The 19,137-nt window shown below is 45.6% G+C and overlaps 1 protein-coding gene across 3 annotated transcripts; it reads left to right on the top strand.

Annotated features, from left to right (window-relative positions):
- The first annotated feature begins 35 nt into the window (after nt 1–35).
- On the top strand, nt 36–19,007 carry CABYR (calcium binding tyrosine phosphorylation regulated). Of its 3 annotated transcripts, none has more exons than XM_039218180.1 (6): nt 36–116; nt 2,530–2,702; nt 2,803–2,856; nt 13,817–14,167; nt 17,045–17,645; nt 18,920–19,007. In XM_039218180.1, coding segments are annotated over exons 2-6 (1,155 nt in total). In that variant the 5' UTR covers nt 36–116; nt 2,530–2,554; the 3' UTR covers nt 18,921–19,007. The 3 variants fall into 3 exon arrangements, with proteins under 3 accessions (XP_039074111.1, XP_039074098.1, XP_039074103.1); XM_039218167.1 differs by having other exon boundaries at nt 13,817–15,082; XM_039218172.1 differs by lacking the exon at nt 17,045–17,645 and having other exon boundaries at nt 13,817–15,082.
- Nucleotides 19,008–19,137: the final 130 nt, after the last annotated feature.

Below are 19,137 nucleotides of genomic sequence, written 5' to 3'. Positions count from 1 at the left end.
ACGTGCCCTGACGTCCGCAGGGCTATAAATGCCCCGCCCCGAGCCCAGGGTCCTTCAGGAGCCGCCGGCAAGGGGGCAACGAGGAAGCTCTTTAGAGCGTAGCCGGGAAGGAAAAGGTGGGGCGAGTGTGGGGAAAAAGGCCCTCGGCCCAGCGGCCCCAGAGGCAGTTACGCCCTCGGGGCGCCTCATGCGGCGGGCCCTAGGAGTGTGGGAGTACCCTGGGGAAGGGCAGGCTCACACCGGTGGGTGTGGCAGAGCTCCGGAGTCCTGGCGGCGGCTCTGCCACCTGCGCCTCCTGAACTGGGCGCGGAACTGGGACGCCCGCTCTCCATTTCCCTGCCCTTCCCACCAAACAGACCCCAGCGGAGGTCTTGAGAGAGTGGTGTGCGTTGTTGACGGTTCCCGTGGCTCCGAAGTCCACACTCGCGCGTCCTCAGCCTATAGCACCGTTGTCCTGCTCAGGCGTTAGCCTTGGGGGAGTGGGTAAAATGGAAGCTCGCAGTTCGGCACGGGGCGGGGCCGTAAAAGTGGTTTTGGACAGATATTCTTTAAAGGAGAGATCTGAGAAGCGGTCGTTTTTTAAGCACTCGTGTGTGTGTGTGTGTGTGTGTGTGTGTGTGTGTGTAACTGGTCCTGCTTTGGTGTCGCAGTATTTCTCAGCTTCCTCAGGACAGTTCGCATGGGGGGCTGTGTTGTAGGACGCCCAGCGTCCCAGGTCCGGGGACCCTGAAAGGCCTCGCACCTTCCCAGAGTGTGGTGTGGCTGGGGGCGCGGCATACCGCCTGGGCTGAGAACCTGTAGGATCCCTGTACGGCCGTTAGGTCCACGGTTGGTAGCTTCAACTGCTAACCGCCTACGGAGAGGGTGTTTGGGTAGCTCCGTCATGGACACTGGTAAGCCACTTTTCCAAACGTGACTTAACCTACTCACACTGGGGGGCAAAATGTGTACTTAAGAAAAAAATTATGTACACACGCACACAAAAATACCGTAAGTATATCTGTGGATCATGCGTACAGTTACTGCCTACGTCCCTTAACGTTTAGCATATACCCTGCCAAAGCTGCACTGGCATTTTTATTTTTTGTTTTGTGCACTAGTGGTTTTTTTACACATGGCTTAATTCAGTAAAGGTCAAGTTGACTTACACTCTGAGAGTAGGCTTTCATTAAAGGATTCAATACACTTAGTTTAGAAAGATTTGCTTTGACCAATATTCAGTTTTTCCCCCTGACCTTTGGGAAGACGAAATGTGCTTTTAAATATTCAAAATTTGCTATAACACGTTACTTTTTATTAGAGGTTGGCTCCTTCTGTAAAACCTGTGCAACTCAGTTCTATGAAACTCATTACTCTCAACTGTAGGGATATTGACATGATTCATCATATCACACTATTCTTCCCTTTATGAGGACCTGTGGGAGAAATTTCTCCTGGGGCTCATTGTTTGGAATACCTGTGAGTCTCCCAGGCAACTTTTTTTTTTTTTTTTTAATCTTGGAAACATGAATCATTTAACCAACTGTTTCCTATTTTGTGATGGCTGCCTGGTAGCTCAGGAGCTGATATGACACTGCATGCCATCAAGGTGTAGGAGTCTCAGCTTGTATGGACATCCTAACCTTACCTATGGCTTCATCGTATCTTTCCTACCATAATTTTTCCCTTAACCACCGAACTCCTTTCCTTAAATAGTTACTTTTGTTCTTTACACATACTTATAAACCTTCTGAAACCTTCTGTGAAACAGCGCATGTGCGCATGCACACAGGCGCGCGTACACACACACACACACACACACACACACACACACACACACACACACACACAGCTTAGAATGGCAATCTCAGAAGCTCTTGAGAATTACAGGTTAGACTATGCAATACCCTTGGTACCACTTAAAATCCAGAAAGGAGGGAGAAGGGGGAGAGGGGAAATCTAGGGCAGAGGTTAAGGGAGGATAGGAGAAAAGAGAGTGGTGCATATGGTAGTGGGTGGTGTGATACTACAAGGGTAAAAATTGTATACTGAAGGATGATCAACGTGTCCAGGGATATATTTAGAAAAATGAGGGAAAAGATGTTTTCTTATAGAAACTCTATTTTACAATTCTGTTTGATGAAGGTACAAAAAAGAAAAAGCCAGTGCCCATGTAGCTTCGAAGGATGTTGTTTACACACAGATACATGAGCTTAATTTATCTTTCTTGAAATTCTACTGCACAAAATATTTACTAAGTTTTACAGAAACAAATCTTGTTTGGTTGGTTCTTTGTTTTTACTGTCATCCTGGAGTTCTTGCCAGGGCTTTCCCCAGGGGTTTAATAGTACTTACTATATTGCTCATCTGCACATAATAAGCTATTGACTGTGTGTATGCAGGTGCACATGCTACCATTAAGAATTAGCTCACTTTGCTAGAATAAATGCCTGGAGATTAGAACTGAAGCTAATAATTTCTATAGGAGACTGATTTGTTGTCAGAAACTATCCTATATTCTTTGTAAGACCTTGTTTTTCTTTATTATAGTTGAGATTACAGACATCCTGCACAAATGATTTCTTCAAAGCCCAGACTTGTCGTACCTTATGGCCTCAAGACTCTGCTGGAGGGAGTTAGCAGAGCCATTCTCAAAACTAACCCGCCAAACATCACCCAGTTTGCAGCGGTTTATTTTAAAGAACTCATTGTGTTTAGAGAAGGTTGGTTTTTCCTTGGGATTATCTATTTGTTTCTTTGAAAAGGAATGCATTTTAAATTGGGAGTTTGATGTATCTAATTTCTTGCATTTTTTTCCTTCAGGGAATACTTCTCTGGATATAAAAGATCTTGTTAAACACTTTCATCAGATTAAAGGTAAGTACCACAAGTAGTAACAGTTTAATAATACTCGTTATAAATCATGCGTCATTGCTAGCATACATTCAAGCTTAAGCATGATGCCCATAAATATTTTGCTTAATCACACTGATGCTTGTTTAAATCATCACACTGTTTCATTTTTATTATTGGATCCATTTTTTTTTTTAAATCTGGAGACTGAGATTTTGGAGGATTTTAATAAAAGACAAAAATAGGTAACACCCATCTTCTGCAAACCATTTGGTAAAATGAGACCTAGAACAGGGTGTATAAACTGTGACTCAGATCCTTCCCAATGGCTCCTGTCTTTAATGAAATACAGTGAACTTTGAAGAAAACTGGATGTTGTAGTAATAGATGTACTACTTAGGGAAGTTGTATAAACACTCTTCTTGGAAGATTTTTTCATTAAGAAAAAAACATCCTTTTTCTTTCTTGTTCCCTATGATAGGTTAACCGCAGTTCATTTGGAGGGCAAGAGATCAGTTAGGTGCTTCTGACCATCTTTTCTGTTCCTAGTTTTTCTTAGAAAGTAGTCTTCCAGCTCATCTCTGCGACAGTGCTGTATACCTGCTTTGAAAAGAAGAAGTTTTTTATGTGTATGTGTATAAATGTCAAAGGCATGAATGTGACGGCATGAAACTGCATTGACAGAGCAGCACTGAGGAAAGTCAGATGGGAGAAAGGCATAGTTTACATGGTGAAAGTTTGGGCAGATCACCAAAAGCAAAAGGGCCATCCCAAGGACAGGGACACATGTCTAGAAGAATGGTAAGAAGAAGCTTTTGGCAGAATTTTGTGGAGAAAATGGGAGACTCATGGTCAGGGAGGGAAATAACGAAGTAATTTTTGCTGTATTGGCTGGCCAACATTTTGGAATGACTAGAGAAAGAAAAGGTACGGTCAGTGAGTTTAAGCCACTTTTAATACTCTACCAGTTTGGTGATGCCAATAGATAACATAGTGAATATAGGGAGAAGTCAGGAGTAGGACCTAGGAAAATGTAAAAATCATGAGGATTTGACCCAAAGGGAAAGACCCAAAACAGGTAAAGACTGCAGGGAAAGACCCAAAACAGAAAACAAGACTAAGACTAGCAAGAGTCAGCATTTGAAGGGGCAGGAGAGTCAAGGTTCAGGAATATTTCACTATCTAGACTGGCTGCTCCCTGCAGGGTACTGATGGCATTCCTAGCTTACCATGAGACAGAGGTCTGGGATTTGCTTACCACCAGCAGGACATACAAGTGCTAGAACAAACAAATCTCCCCTTCCCTATGAGGCTCCTTTCCCAAGAGTGAAGGTAATTACAGGCTTTTTACTTACTAGTGCCCTCTATACCAGGAGCTGTGTTTGAGAGGATTGGGATTTGCAGGCTTCCTATAGGTGAGAATGGTGATAAAGTCAGTAAGTCTTTATGGTGGGAGGTAAGTAACTGGTAGCCTTTTTTTCTCCTCATTTTTTAAAAATGTGGTTTATTTTTGAGAGAGAGAGAGACAGAGAGCAAGCAGGGGAGGGGCAGAGAGAGAGGGAGACACAGTATCTGAAGTAGGCTCCAGGGTCTGAGCTGTCTGCACAGAGCCCGAACTGTGAGATCATGACCTGAGCCGAAGTCAGATGCTCAACCATCTGAGCCACCCAGGCGCCCCTGACTGGTAGCGTTTGAGGCAAATTTGTGTACTGAAGAACTTATCCACCATTCAACTTAGAAGTGGACTAAATTAATGTGGTTTACCTTAATTAATAGACTGAACCAATGGAACAGCTGTACTTTGGATAGAGGTAAAGAGAGGGAAATGAATGATACTTTTCTCCTCCAGTAACTATAGATGCCAAGGAAATGGACACAACCTACAGATAATCCTAAAACTCAGCTCACAGTACAGCTGTAGCCATAGACTGCTCTTCAGTAGTAGAATAGAAATGAACATTGCTTGTTCTAGATTACTGGGGAGATGGGAAGGTAACATGAAGATATGAGCAGAAAATATACTGAGTTCATTGTTACTAATAGCAATTTGGGTCATTTTTCTGCCTTTCATTTTTATGCCAATTGATTTCTTAATGGTAAACAGTGTCCATTAACTTATGTTCCACCCTAGAGACTGCATGAGTCCTCTATATCCAGGAAAGCATCACTCTGGGCTAAAGGGGGACTATCTAGGGATATACAGACAGTTTCCGCTTGGTAGGCTGTTTCCTCCCCTGAATGACATCCTTTTATCTTCTAACTGGTTTAATTCCCCAAATGCAATTCCTGTGGGAGTGCCAAGTACATTTGGCTGCATGATTGTTGGGTTCTGTCCAATAAAATTATAGGTAGAACGAGTGGCACCTTTTCCTCTAAACAGACTTCCCTTCTGTGGATCCTACTGCTCTGTTGATCCCAAGGACTGTAACTCTCCCAAGCTTTCAGTGATGTGTAATATGGAAATATGGACCATTCTTTGGGGTTTATGTCAACTGACTCTTACTCTTGTTTTTCAGTCTCTTCAGCATGAGGCTAGGTCATCCTCAAGGCAGTAGTGGGTATTAGCACTTGCTGATGTGGGGCAAAGGCTAACTCCCATCCCTAATGCATTGGTCTCCATTCATCTCCCAACTATCAGATGTGATTGTGAAAGACATTTGTTTTTATGTCTAGAGTACATCCCTGCATGTACTGTTTTATTTGAACACTTCATCCTGGATTTTTCTTGGAAGGAGGCCCATTTTGGTAGCCTTCTTTATAGGACCAGCAGTGTTCACCCATCTCCCCAGTGCCTTTAAAAATGCATCCAAACTGAGATGATGGGAGAGGGAGGAGGAAAAGAACCGGATACAAAGCACACTTTCTCACTTCTCTGTTGTCTTTCACCATTTCACTGTTTTCCAGAGCCTAGGACCTTTAGGATGGTCCCTGACTCTGTCCAGGCCTCCACGGTGGCATTTCACCCATATATGCCCATTTCCAAAGCAGTTCATGCTTTGAGACACTTTCTTAGATCCCCTTCGTGTTTTTCTGCAATTTGATGAAACAGATCTCACTACCACATGAATCCGTGAAAGTGCCCCAATTTTTCAGTCTCTCAGGAGAGTTTCTTCATTAATAGGAATCATTAACTGGGGGGATTTTCGAAACTCAGCTGATATTTTAAGGCAAAAGAGTTGTCTCTTAGGTTCTACCACTTAGTAGTATATGGTAGGAAAAGAAAGGAAAAAGGAATGGAATTATTGAGTACAGGCAGACCTTGAAGATATTGTGGGTTCAGTTCCATACCACCATAATAAAGCACCACAAAAAAATAAAGCAAATATTGTAATAAAGCCAGTCAAATGAACTTTTCTGGTTTCACAGTATGTATAAAAAGTTATGTTTTATACTATACTGTAGCCTATTAAGTGTACAATAGCATTATGTCTTAGAAAAAACGGTGTGCATACTTTAATTAAAAAACTTATTGCTAAAAAAAGAAAAAAAGAAAAGTACCTTCTGAGCTTCCAGAGAGATGCCTTGATGTTGATGGCTGCTGACTGATCAGGGTGGTGGTTCCGGAAAGCTGGGGCATCTGTAGCAATTTCTTAAAATAAGACGACAATGAAGTTTGCCACATGGATGGACTCTTCAAGAATGTCTTCTCTATGGCATGTGAAGCTATTTGTGTTTTATCCACAGTAGAACTTCTTTCAAATTAGAGTCAATCTTCCCAAACCCTGTGCTGCTTGATCAACTAAGTTTATAGAGTATTCTAAATTCTTTCAACAGTCTTCACCAGGATTGTGGTTCTTTGCTCATCATAAGGAGCAACTCTTCCCCTGCTCAGGTGTTGTCATGGGACTGCAGCAATTCAGTCCCCTCTTCAGGCTCCACTTGTAATTCTGGTTCTCTTGTTACTTCCATCCCATCTGCAGTGAAGTCTTGAACACCTCAAAATCATCCATGACTTTGGAATTAACTTCTTCCAGATGCCTTTTGATGTGGATATTTTGACCTAGTCCCATGAATCATGAATTTAAAAAAATTTTTTTAATGTTTATTTATTATTGAGACATAGAGAAGCAGAGCATGAATGGGGGAGGCGCAGAGTGAGAGGGAGACACAGAATCTGAAACAGGCTCCAGGGTCTGAGCTGTCAGCACAGAGCCTGACATGGGGCTTGAACCCACAAACCATGAGATCATGACCTGAGCTGAAGTCAGACGCTCAACCGCCTGAGCCACCCAGGTACCCTAAATCATGAATGTTTTTATGGCATCTAGAATGGTGACTCCTTTCCAAAGGTTTTCGACTGACTTTGCCCAGATCCATCAAGAGGAATCATTAGCTTTTGCAACGATAGCCTTACAAAATGTACTTCTTAAACAATGAGACTTGAAAGTTGAAATTACTTCTTGATGCATGGACTGCAGTATCGATGTATTAGCAGGTATGAAAACCACATTCACCTCATTGTACGCTTCCATCAGAGCTCTTGGATGACCAGGTGCATTGTCCCTGAGCAGTAATATTTTGAAAGGAATGTTTTTCTTTGAGTGGTAGGTCTCAACGCTGGGCTCAGAGTTTATCCAGTAAACTGGGGTGCTTGGGTGGCTTAGTCAGTTAAGCATGGGATTTCAGCTCAGGTCATGATCTCACGGTCCATGAGTTTGAGCCCCGCATTGGGCTCTGTGCTGACAGCTCAAACCCTGGAGCCTGCTTCAGATTCTCTCTCTCTCTCTGACCCTCCCCTTCTCATGTTCTGTCTCTCTCTCAAAAATAAACATTAAAAAATTATTTAATAAAAATAAAATATTCAGTAAACCATAGTATCAACAGATGTGCTGTTACCAGGCTTTGTTGTCCCACTTATAGAGCCCATGCCCAGTAGATTTAGCATAATTCTTAAGAGCCCTAGGATTTTCAGAATGGGAAAAGAGCATTGGCTTCAACTTAAAGTCACCAGCTGCAGTAGCCCCTAACAAGACAGTCAGATTGTCCTTTGGAGCTTTGGAGGCAGGCACTGACTTTTCTCTAGCCATGGAAGTCCTAGACAGCATCTTCTAATATAAGAAAGTCTCATCTACATTGAAAGCCTGTTTAGTGTAGCCACTTTCAGTAACGATCTTAGCTAGATCCCCTGGATAACTTGCTGTTTCGCCCTGCACTTCGATGTTACGGAGACGGTGTCTTTCCTTAAGCCTCATGAACCACCAAGTGAGCTTCAGAGTTTTCTTCTGCAGCTTCCTCACCTCTCTCAGCCTTGACAGAATTGAAGAGTGTTAGGATTTTGCTCTGGATTAGGCTTTTGGTTTAAGGGAATGTTGTGGCTGGTTGGATCTTCTATCTAGAGCACTAAAACATTCTATCAGCAATAAGACTGTTTTGCTTTCGTACTGTTTATGTGTTCACTGGTGTAGCACTTTCAATTTCCTTTAAGAACTTGACTTTGCATTCACTGCTTGGCTAACTTGTTGGCATAAGAGGCCCAGCTTTAAGCCTATCTCAACTGTCACCGTGCCTTCCTCACTAAGCTTAATCATTTTCTAGCTTTTGATTTCAAGTGAGAGAGATGAGACTCTTTCACTTGAGCACTTAGAGGCAATTGTAAGGTTACCAAATGGCCTAATTTCAATACTGTTGTGTCTAGGGAACCAGGGAGGTCCCAGGGGAGGAAGAGCACTGGAGGAACAGCCAGTGACCTTGCTTAACATAGGGTTGCCATGAGCCTGGAGTTTGTAAAAACTGCAATACTTGCAAAGTGAAATAAGGTGTGAAATAAAGTGTGATAAAATGAGGTGTACCTGTTTTGTCCTAGGTATTTACAATATATATTTTGTTAATTAAGACAATTTTACAAGTAGGCAACATCATTGCAATTTTACTTGAGAAAGCTGGTACTTGGATGTGATTACATAACTTGTAAGCTTCTAAATATTAAGTAATTGGTGGAGTTAGAACTTAAACTGAGATCTTCCTAGAAGCATAACTTATGCTGTTTCTACAGTAAAGAGCATCCTAGGATCCATCTGGAAAACCTTGAAATTCTTGAACTGAAAGAGTGAAGAGAGAGGCATTTCAGCTCCATTTCCCTACAGTATCTCCTGCTCTTTCACTTCTTCCCCCGTGATCTTGTGTAGACCCTGGAGCCAGACTGTGCTAGTTCTCATTTTTTCAGCACTCAGCGGGGAGGGAGGGCAGTGCTTTCCTGTTCAGAGTGGCAACTGCCATCTCAACACCACTATCGCCTTCCATCCCCGAAGCTCGATTCAGTCCAGTTTCTGGTATCAGCTCTGTTCTGCTTTCCAGCAGAGGCAGGAAATAACGAACTCTTCTGAAGAACCAAGAAGGCCTAGCTCACCTAAGTCCCCAGCTGCATTAACCTGTTAACTTTTCTTAGTAATCCTGAACATTCTTGGCTTGGCCATAGAATAGTAATTACTGGCATGCACTGTTGTTGATCTTTGGGCCCAATTTCAATTTCTATGCAGCACCGTAGCAGTTATGCATATCATTACATTATGCATATCATTACATGTTGTCTTGAGTTACTTATTCATATTAAATATTTTTAAAGCTTTTAGTTTAATTCTTCCTTTTAATTGTTTTACGTTTATTTATTTTTGACAGAGACAGAGATAGTTTGAGCAGAGGAAGGGCAGAGAGAGAAAGAGGGAGAGAGAATCCCAAGGAGGCTCTGTGCTGTTACCACAGAGCCCAATGCTGGGCTCAAACTCATGAAACAGTGAGATCATGACCTGAGCTGAAGTCAGGAGCAAGGTGCTTAACCAACCTGGGCACCCCCATTTTTAGTTTAATTCTTATGCCAAATTCTATTTTCATGCATTATTTTCATAGTTGGTTACATATACCTGTATAGCTATTCTCTTATTAAGTAAATGAGAAATATATAAATTTCAAGGAAGTCTATACTAAATTTTGTGAAGCTCTCATGCTTACTCTGTACTTACCTGGGCATTTTTTTCAAGTAAGGCTGTACTGAATCCCTAACCATGGATGGGTGTTTTGCCAAAACTTGGGTGTTTTGGCATAAGAATTAAACTAAAAATTGGGATGTCCATGTTGGTTAAGCACCTAACTCCTGACTTCAGCTCAAGTCATGAGTTTTATCTCTCAGTCTTGGATTTGTTTAGACAGGGTGGTAATTTGTACCAAGAATTTCATTAAGTTTAAAAGGGTTCACCTGATTATGTGGTGGTGATTTTGCAGCTGAGGGGCTTGGGTCTTTTATGCTTTTCCACTGTAGTAAGATTAATCAGTTGGGGGACTAGTCCATATGACAGAAGGCAAACAAATAATTGAGTCCATTGATATAGTCAAGCGTTGGGGTCAGATGATCAGACGAGGGGCCGAAAGAGAGGGTTAGGATTGAGAGAGGAAGCAGATATGGCAACACCAGGAGAGTCAGGACAGGGACGCCAGGACACAAGAATAAGTACATGAAGGAAGAGCATCTTGGACCTTAGAAATGTGTCTCTCTGCTATCCAGGAACTTTGATAGCTCCCTATTCACAAAACCCAAACTCTCCAGTGTCGTGGGGGTATTTTTGAAAAATACTAAACTAGTGTACATTGATTTCAGACAGCCTCTGATTGTTCCTGTTTGCTCCTTTCATTTCCACCCAGTGAAGCATTCATTTGCTTTAGGAGAAAAGGTGAAAATAGCTGGAGTAGGAAGTCGTTACTCAGTATGGAGTTTCCAAAGTTCATCGTAAGAAAGCTTAACACCTTGGAGTTTTTTAGGAGCCTGTTTTTTTTTTTTTTTTTTTTTTTTGTTTCAATATATTTTTAAAAAACTTTTATCCATTTTTGAGAGGCAGAGAGTGAGGGAGACGCAGAATCTGAAGTAGTCTCCAGGCACAGAGCCCGATGCGGGGCTCCAACTCATGAATTGTGAGATCATGACCTGAGCCGCCCAGGCGCCCCTGCAGGAGACTGTTTTGTTGAGAGAAGATCTTGGAATTTTTAGAGTGGAGTTTTAATTTAAGAGCCAAAGCTACCAGAATCAAGTTTTTATTTATATGTTTTAACTGTTTATTATTTTTGAGAGCGAGAGCATGAGCGTGAGGGGGAGGGGCAGAGAGAAAGGAAGACACAGAATCTGAAGCAGGCTCCAGGCTCTGAGCTGTCAGCACAAAGCCTGACATGAGGCTCAAACCCACAAACCATGAGATCATGACCTGAGCTGAAGTCAGACGCTTAACTGACTGAGCCACCCAGGTGCCCCCAAGGTTTTATATATGCCATGGAGGGGCCGGGGAAGGGGAATAACGATAGGATATAAGCTCTTCTTGTGCTGCAAAGGGAAGGGAAATGAGAAGTCCTTCCTGGCAATGGGGCTGTGGTACTAGGGTGTGTGTAACTAGTGCCAGCTGAGATGGAGAGCGGTTATCAGGAGGGAATCTGATTGGAATTCCCTACAACTTGAACAAAAGCCTTGCTCTTTGCTTTCCTGGCTGCCTCTTGGAGAAGCGGTGTGAGGAGCATTGTTTAACATAACCTCTGCTCTGTTCAGCACCTCCTCAGTAATTGTCAAGATCGGACATCTGGTAAGTATTTGTTGAATAAAAAGAATTCTATTTGAAGCAGTAGATTAGAACTAATGGAGTCTTTCTCAGATGGGCCTGAGGTTTCTGGGCCCCAGCACCCCACATGTGGTTTTTAGTCGGTCCAGATGTGTTTTGATGGTCCCAGAGAGCTGAAATCGCAGGGCCTCGGGCTGGGAAAGCGCAGTTATTCAACCCGTCGCCAGAGAGCTATAGCACAGCTTATCCAAGCTGGGACTGAATAACCCTGGCGGCTGGGCTTCAGATGCTCTAGAGGACTGAATCGGGAAAGGCTCTCCCAGGCCTGGAGTGAAGTGACAGGCCACATTTCCCACAGGGTGGGAATACTTCAGCAAGTACAGCACAGTCAGAGACAACACTCAGGGCACCGGCATTAGGTGCTGTGCCTCCACCAGCGATGACAGACAGGTGGCAGGAGAAGGCAACATGGGTGAGAGCCAGAGCTGACACTCACGTTCACATTCCCTCTTTAGAAGTGGGAGAACCTTCGATAAAAGAGCAATACTCTGAAAGATTGAATTAACCAAGTAACCAAAAGAGACTATTAAACTAGAAGAGATAAATATTTTTAACCTAGATCAAGTAAATTTTGCCATTTGGAAATGAGCATTTTAATGCAGAGAAAGTAACGCTTTCTGACAAGTCTGTCACAATTTGTAAATCTTGATCCTGTTACAGGACCCTGAATGCACATGCAACTTCCTGCCTCCTGCCTCCATCCTGCCTTTGCAGGCCTCGCCCCCATCTGGCACCAGACAGCTTGTCTCCTGGTGTTTGCTTTGTGCTGCGCCTCTCTCCAGGAGTTCCTTTGCACCTTTCAAGTCCTCCATATCCTTAATGCCCAATTCATGATTTTGTGTAACAAATATGTAAATCCCTACCTGCTGGCAGATGCTGTGCTCTGTGAGAGTCAGTGCAGGAGAGACTTCACTTTTGGCTCTGAGGGAGAGGGGCTGGAATCACACCTCGCCTCCTATCATCAACAGCCATAAAGCTGGAGAAGCTGTACAAAACTAAGGCCAGGGCCTGGATTCTCAGGCGAAAGGATTCACAGAAAGTGAGCCCCTCATTTACCCTCACAGCATTTTTCAAATTCTTGCACAGGGAAAGTGAGGCCAAGCGGAGAGAGTGCAAGTGTCCCTGGGAAGAAGAAATGGAGAAGCAGAGTTCAGGGCTACTAATGTCTGGGGTTCGAACAGCAAAGTATCTGAGAGGGGCTGTTTGCAGAGAAGGATCCCCCCAGAAGTGTGCAAAGCCCTTTCCTTTGGGTTGCTGGCGAGCTCCAGAGCCAGCGGGTGGAGGGCGGCTTGGGGGCTTGGCTGGGAGGAGCTATGCGGAGACTGGCGGCTGCGTGGGGGGTTGGAGAAGTGATGTGCTGCTGGGGGTCGGGGCGGCTGGGCCCAGCCGAGGTGAAGAGACTTGTGAAACTGGCCGTGCAGTTGTGACCCCAGGAACGTCACAGCCAAAGAACAATAAATCTTGTGGGAGGAGTAAGAACAAAACTGAAATATACTTGGTGCTTTTCCTGCAGGGAGCATTGCGGTATCAGGGAAGGGTTTTCCAGAGAGAATCCTTAGGACAGCAAGCAGATGTGAAAGCGTGCACTGAGGAAGGACAGGGCGGGCGGCAGACCGATGCTGAGCTGAGGAAAGGGGTTCACAGCAGTTTTCCAGTCCTAGGAGTTTCAGTATGTCATCAGCTCTCTCGGCCTCCCACACCATGGGAGTTTCTTCATGCCCGGGAACTCACGGAGTCCACGCTTCTGGATCCAAAATTCTCTTCCCCTCTCGTCTGAGTCAGTATGACTTTGGCCACATTATCACATGTCGCTAGCAAGTGCTACCATTTTTAGCTTAGACTAGATGACATTTCCTAATGTGTAAGTGTCCTGTAGTCCCCAAGTTTTCCAATTCCTTGTTAAATTTTATATACGAATTTTCTTAAATTGAGGAATGCCTTTATTATGACAGCATTTGTTTCATGAATAAGCTATTGTATCAGCTGAAGATGAGCTCACTTACTGCTCAGGTTGAAAGCTTGCCCCCCCCCCCCCCTTGGGTTTTGTGTAGAAGTTTAGACCAGGAGTTTCTTCCTATGGAGGTTTTTGGCTGAATTCTAGGCAGAGTTATGGTCTTTCCCCCTGATGCTGGCCAGCTGAATGAAGGTGGTGTCTGATTAAGTGTTTTGTCACTGTGCTACTCAGGGTCACTTAGTCCTGAGGAGATGAACTGAGGGATGTTTTGAGTGGACAAAGGACAGGGAAGTTTCATTACCCACATGAAATTGCCAGTGTTGGGAAATAAAGCAAAACTCTTCCGTACTTGGATACGTACTGACATTTGAAAGTTCTGTTACTGCTTTAAAATTGGGAGGGGGATGTATGCTTATTAACCCATCTGGCTGTTTTTTAGTAGAGAGATGGTCAGAAGGAACGACACAAGAGAAGAAACCACAATGTGTAAAAGAACCGGTAGAAACACCTATAATTCCCCAAGAACCTACACGGATGGAAAAATCTACGGACACGGAGGAGGACAATATAGCTGGACCACTGTTTATCAACAAAACCACTCAGTTCCCATCAGTTCACGCTGAGCTGCTCCCAGAGCCCGAGGAGACGACCGGGGCTGCTCAAGGCTCCAGTTCGAAGCCCCCTACCCCTAAGGCCCTGAGCCCACCCTCGTCACCGGCTCCGGCAGCTGCCTCCGTGGAGTTTGCATATGTCCCAGCTGACCCAGCTCAGTTTGCCGCTCAGATGTTAGGTAACGTTGCGTCTGTTCATTCTGATCAATCTGACGTGTTAATGGTGGATGTGGCGACCAGTATGCCTGTGTTTTCCGAGGAGGCGCAGAGCTCAGAGGCTGTCCACGGTGCCGCGGCGGCCACTCCCGCTGGGTATTCTGCAGAGGTGGGGGCCCTGCAGGTTCTAAGCCAAACATCTGTCCATGTAGATTTGGGTTCTAAGCCTAAAGACGATGCAGCTGAGCCATCAACGGCTTCCTCCTTCCCCTTGCAGGATGAACAAGACCCTCCTGTTTATGATCAAGCTCCTAAGGTCCCTTTACAGGCTGAGATTGAGGTCACCTCATTCGTTCATATATCCTCTATCTATAACGATGAGCCTGTGACCGAAGGAGTCACTTATGTCGAGCAAATACCAGAACACATAGTTATCCCTTTCACTGATCGTGTTGCTGTCGTTAATGAGCAGTCACCACCTGTGAGTCCCATTCCTGTAGCGCTCGAGAACGGCTCCAGCAAAGCCGTAGGTGCCATAGAACACGCACAGCCAGAGGAGGATGCAGAATACTCCTCGGTGCAAACGGAGGCAGAAGCAGTTCTGCACTCCGACGCCTCTCTTCAAGGTCAGCCTGCGCCCCTCCAGGATGCAGAGGGCTCTACCAAAGCAGTAGGCTCTGAAAAGTCTCTGCCCCTTGAGATGGAGCTCACTGCCCTGGTCGCTGGCACTCCTGGGCAGGAGGAACCCGGGGAGAACTCGGCCGCCCAGGAGACGGAGGTCAAACGTGCGCTCTCTGGGGACTCTGCCAAAGCAGTGACTTTGGGTGCATCTGTAAGGTCATCTGGTGGTCCCCCCCCTCCTGTTCCAGAAGGTCTTACTGAGCCAGAAATCGAACCAGAACGGGAAGCAGCACCCGAACAAGGTTTGCTCGAGCCAGGTAAGAAAATCAGATATGGCAAAATTAACAATTACATTTCAGTAACATCTGTATTTCAGGTAACCACTAGGTAGGCTCCCTATAGATCGGTCAGAAGACTCTTATTAAATAGTTTTTAAAATGGCAAACCTATGTAAAGGCTTTGTCGAATTTGAGATTTTACTCTTACGAGATGAGTGATTTTAAAGTGACATCACCAAAGCTTGGCCTCAACGTTTGCTCACCCAGCACTTTTGGATGCAGCGCATACAGTGAAAAACCTTAAGGGCCAGCTGTCAGGCATGAAGTATGTGGTAACTGCTGTGGTGTCAGAAATTCCTCCCTCGTGAATGTAAAACCCAACTCCACAACGCCTTCCGGAGGCTGCAGCCCGTGGCCCGTAAGAGAAATGGTGGTGTGTTGCCCCTGCTTTCGCCCAGCAGCAGGAGAGCTCTGCAAACGGGTGTGGGGAGCTGGCCAGGCCCCGGCTCCCTGGCTGGGGGCTTCTGCAGCCGAGGGGGCGGCTTTGGAGCTGGACAGAGAGGACGGGTCAGGCCGAAGTTCTGTCACACGGGAGAGCACAGAAGACCACTGGGCACTGGAGCCACTGTGATAACTGGTGTCCTTCCGTCCGCTCCCTGGACAGGCGCGGGCACCCCGCCGCTTCCGTGGCCGCTGGCCCTCCCCAGGGCTTTCCCATGACACAGCCACAGTTTGACCCCTGTCTCAGTCCAATTAAGGCATTTGGTCTGCCACCCCTGCCCTCTCCCTCTAGGGACGGATGGGCCATGCAGATGCCAACCTCCCCCATTCCCTTTGCAGAAACACTCTCAACTTTACCATTCTGGCTCTGGGAAGAGTCAAAGTGTTACCACAGCAGGTGTTTGGGGATCAAATTCTGTCTGGCAGTGTGGTGGGGTTCTGCACGGCTGAAAAGCGGAGGGCAGCGCTGGGAGCCAGCTCGCGGGACGGGCACTGCGCTCGTGGCTTAAGCAGTACTGGCATCCCGACTGCCTGTTCCCCAGGGCCTCGCCCTCTCTAAAGCACTATGAGGATATTTCAAATGGAAGATGGGGCTTGTCTTTGATTTTAATTGGCTTGCAGAAGGAGGAGTTGACAGGATCTGAAGCCACTGAAAAGGTAGCAGCGTAATCATGTGCATAGTGTTTTCTTTTCTGGGGAAGAAGAAAAGCTGCACCCGGGACATGGGGCCCAGTGCTTACAAGGTGAAATTAGAGCACACTCCGGGCAAGGTGCCCTACCTCCACCCCATCTTCTGTGACTCAGTTCTCCACGACAGTATGGTCATTAGGCAAGCCAAACCTGACATCCTAGATTCCTGGGGGTTAGGTAGATGGATGACACTCCCCAGACCTCTTTTTCTTAAAGAACCTCTCTGGGACCAACAGGCCTCGCACTGCCACCTGGGACCTAGGAGTTCAAGCCTTGCCTACAAGGGGTGCTCTCTGGGGTTCTGAGTCGTAGATTATGAGAATGGGCGATGACGGTGCCTATGAAGGGCCAGAGATCAGTGACAACGTAACCAAAAGATGATGCCCCGTGCGGCCTTCCTTAGTGAAGAAAAAGTCACTCTGCAGATGCATTAACACTTTTTCAGTGGCTTCACATGCCCTTCAATTGTTTTCGTAAAGCCACGAGTTTGGTAAAGTCCTGACGACACGGTGACAGCCACGTCTAACGCAGGCACCTGGCAGCGGCTCTTAGGATGGGATTGCTGCTTCAGCTGCGACACTGGTGCCTCTGCTGCCCACTGTCCCAACACTGTTCTCACTTTCCACCTGGACAGAACACTCTTCTGCACTACCGGACATGATTTACACCTCTCTCTAGCATGCTTTATGGCACATATTTACCACTCCAGCTGTTGTTTATATGCAAGGAAAACTTATAAAGACATTTCTGTGCATAGCGCCTGATACAGAGACCAAACCTTTAACACCTGCAAATATTTTTTTTTTATAGCCATAGCAGCAAGCGAAGCAGGACAACCACCACCATATTCTAACATGTGGACCCTTTATTGTCTAACTGATATGAATCAACAAAGTCGCCCATCACCGCCACCTGCACCTGGGCCTTTCCCCCAAGCAACCCTCTATTTATCTAATCCTAAGGATCCACAGTTTCTGCAGCAGCCACCGAAAGTTACTTCTCCAACTTACGTGATGCTGGACGACAGCAAGAAGACGAGTGCCCCACCTTTTATTTTAGTAGGCTCGAATGTTCAGGAAGCTCAGGATTGGAAACCTCTTCCTGGACATGCTGTTGTTTCTCAGTCAGATGCCTTGAAGAGATACGCTGCGGTCCAAGTACCCATTGCTGTTCCTGCAGATCAGAAATTCCAGAAACCCACCCCAAACCCCCAGAATGGTAGTCCTCCAAGTGGACAAGATGTCCCCAGACCACAAAGCCCAGTTTTTCTTTCGGTCGCGTTCCCAGTAGAAGATGTAGCCAGAAAAGGTTCAGGATCTGGTGACAAACGTACTCCCTGTGGAAGTTACGGTATTGCTGGAGAAATAACCGTGACTACCGCCCATGTCCGCAGAGCAGAAACTGGAAACTGGTAGGTACATTTTCCTGCGGTTGCACAGGGACCCTCGCTTGCCCGTAGTGTATAAACACCTGGAGGTTGAGGTGTTTATAAAAATTGAATTGAGATATGCAAGAAGTTGGGCTATACTCAAATTTGATGTGGTTCTTCTCTCCAAGTTCATTACCCCTGATTACTACTACAAGCACAGTGGGGCTCTGGAAGGACTCACTGAGGACCTGGACTTGGTTTCTAATACATGAACTTGATCCACTCATTCACCTGTGAATACATCTAGTCCCTGGAGGATAGTAGAAAAGGGGTAGATTTATAAGAAAAAAAAGATTCCATAGAATTATAGAATCTAATTGGCAATGTTAAGGGGCGGGTCGGAGCAGACAAGATGCAAGCACTGGGGCAACTGGAGAACGAGGGGAGAGACCATGTGTGGAGCAGCCAGTCTCTGCGGGGTGTTTGTTCCCTCTCGGAGGGCAGACTTACAGGTTTGCATAGTAGCAGCTGGGAACACCTCCAAGAGCCCAAACTGGCATGAACTGTGGATAAGACAGTTGAATCACTCGCAGAGCATCTTTAAATTCTTCACCCACCTACAACTTAATGGCACGTCCTGTGCTCCTCGCTGACATATGCCGGCAGGGCAAGCCCCCAGCGTTAGTTACGCCATGTGGAGGAGGGAGAACAAAACGAGATGCCGGGCAGGTGTTCAGGCCCAGATGCAAACTGACCACGGAGCTGGCCTTGCAGAGAGCCCGCGGCCCAGGCCCAGGCCTAGGGCACGGAAAACCTGGAGTGTGAGACCTCCTTAGGAGAGAGAGAGTGGGGTAGGAAGCCCGAAGGCAGAGCTGGAGGGTGGGAGGTCACGAGGAAGCAGAGACAAGTTCAGGAGATAAACTCACACAACCCTGAGTTCTGCTACTCAGAACAATTTGCGGGAAATTCCAACTGAACATCTGATGGGAAAAAGCTAGCTTTCCTTCCCAGGCAGGTTCAAGTACTACAGTGACTGACTGTATTTAAGGGAGACGACTCAGTTATCAAATCTTGGGCCTATGTGCCCTTCTTATTCATCACCCCACGCTGTAGACCTCTAGTGGAACCGTCAAAATGGCTGTTTTTAGCCGGAAATGTTGGGATATGTCACTGCAAGTGCACAGGTGACTGAGTAGATAAGAATTGAGTAGATAAGAATTTAGTGATAGGAGCACAGACCTCGCATTTCTGATCTGCCATTCTTTTTACATGTTCAGGTTCATAATTAAACAATTCACTGTTTATATTCCTAACAGATGCTGGAAATGATGCCATTTGAGTCAACGTTCAAGGTGGAGTCTGCCACCCAGCGTAATTTGTCAATAAACTTCATGCAAGCATAAAGCCTGTGTTCTCATTTTGTAATTTAGCACAACTGACTACAAAAGGCCATAAATCTTTTCAGACCTGTATAGCCTTTTCTGACTCTCTCTACACCGGAGAAGAAAAAATTCCCACTCTAGTAGCAGATCTA

The sequence above is a fragment of the Hyaena hyaena genome, unplaced genomic scaffold, assembly GCF_003009895.1.
Source record: "Hyaena hyaena isolate Hyena2069 unplaced genomic scaffold, ASM300989v1 scaffold_14, whole genome shotgun sequence".
Lineage (NCBI taxonomy): Eukaryota > Metazoa > Chordata > Mammalia > Carnivora > Hyaenidae > Hyaena > Hyaena hyaena.
The sequence above is the reverse complement of the archived record's forward strand: the minus strand, read 5'-3'. Positions and strand labels throughout refer to the sequence as shown.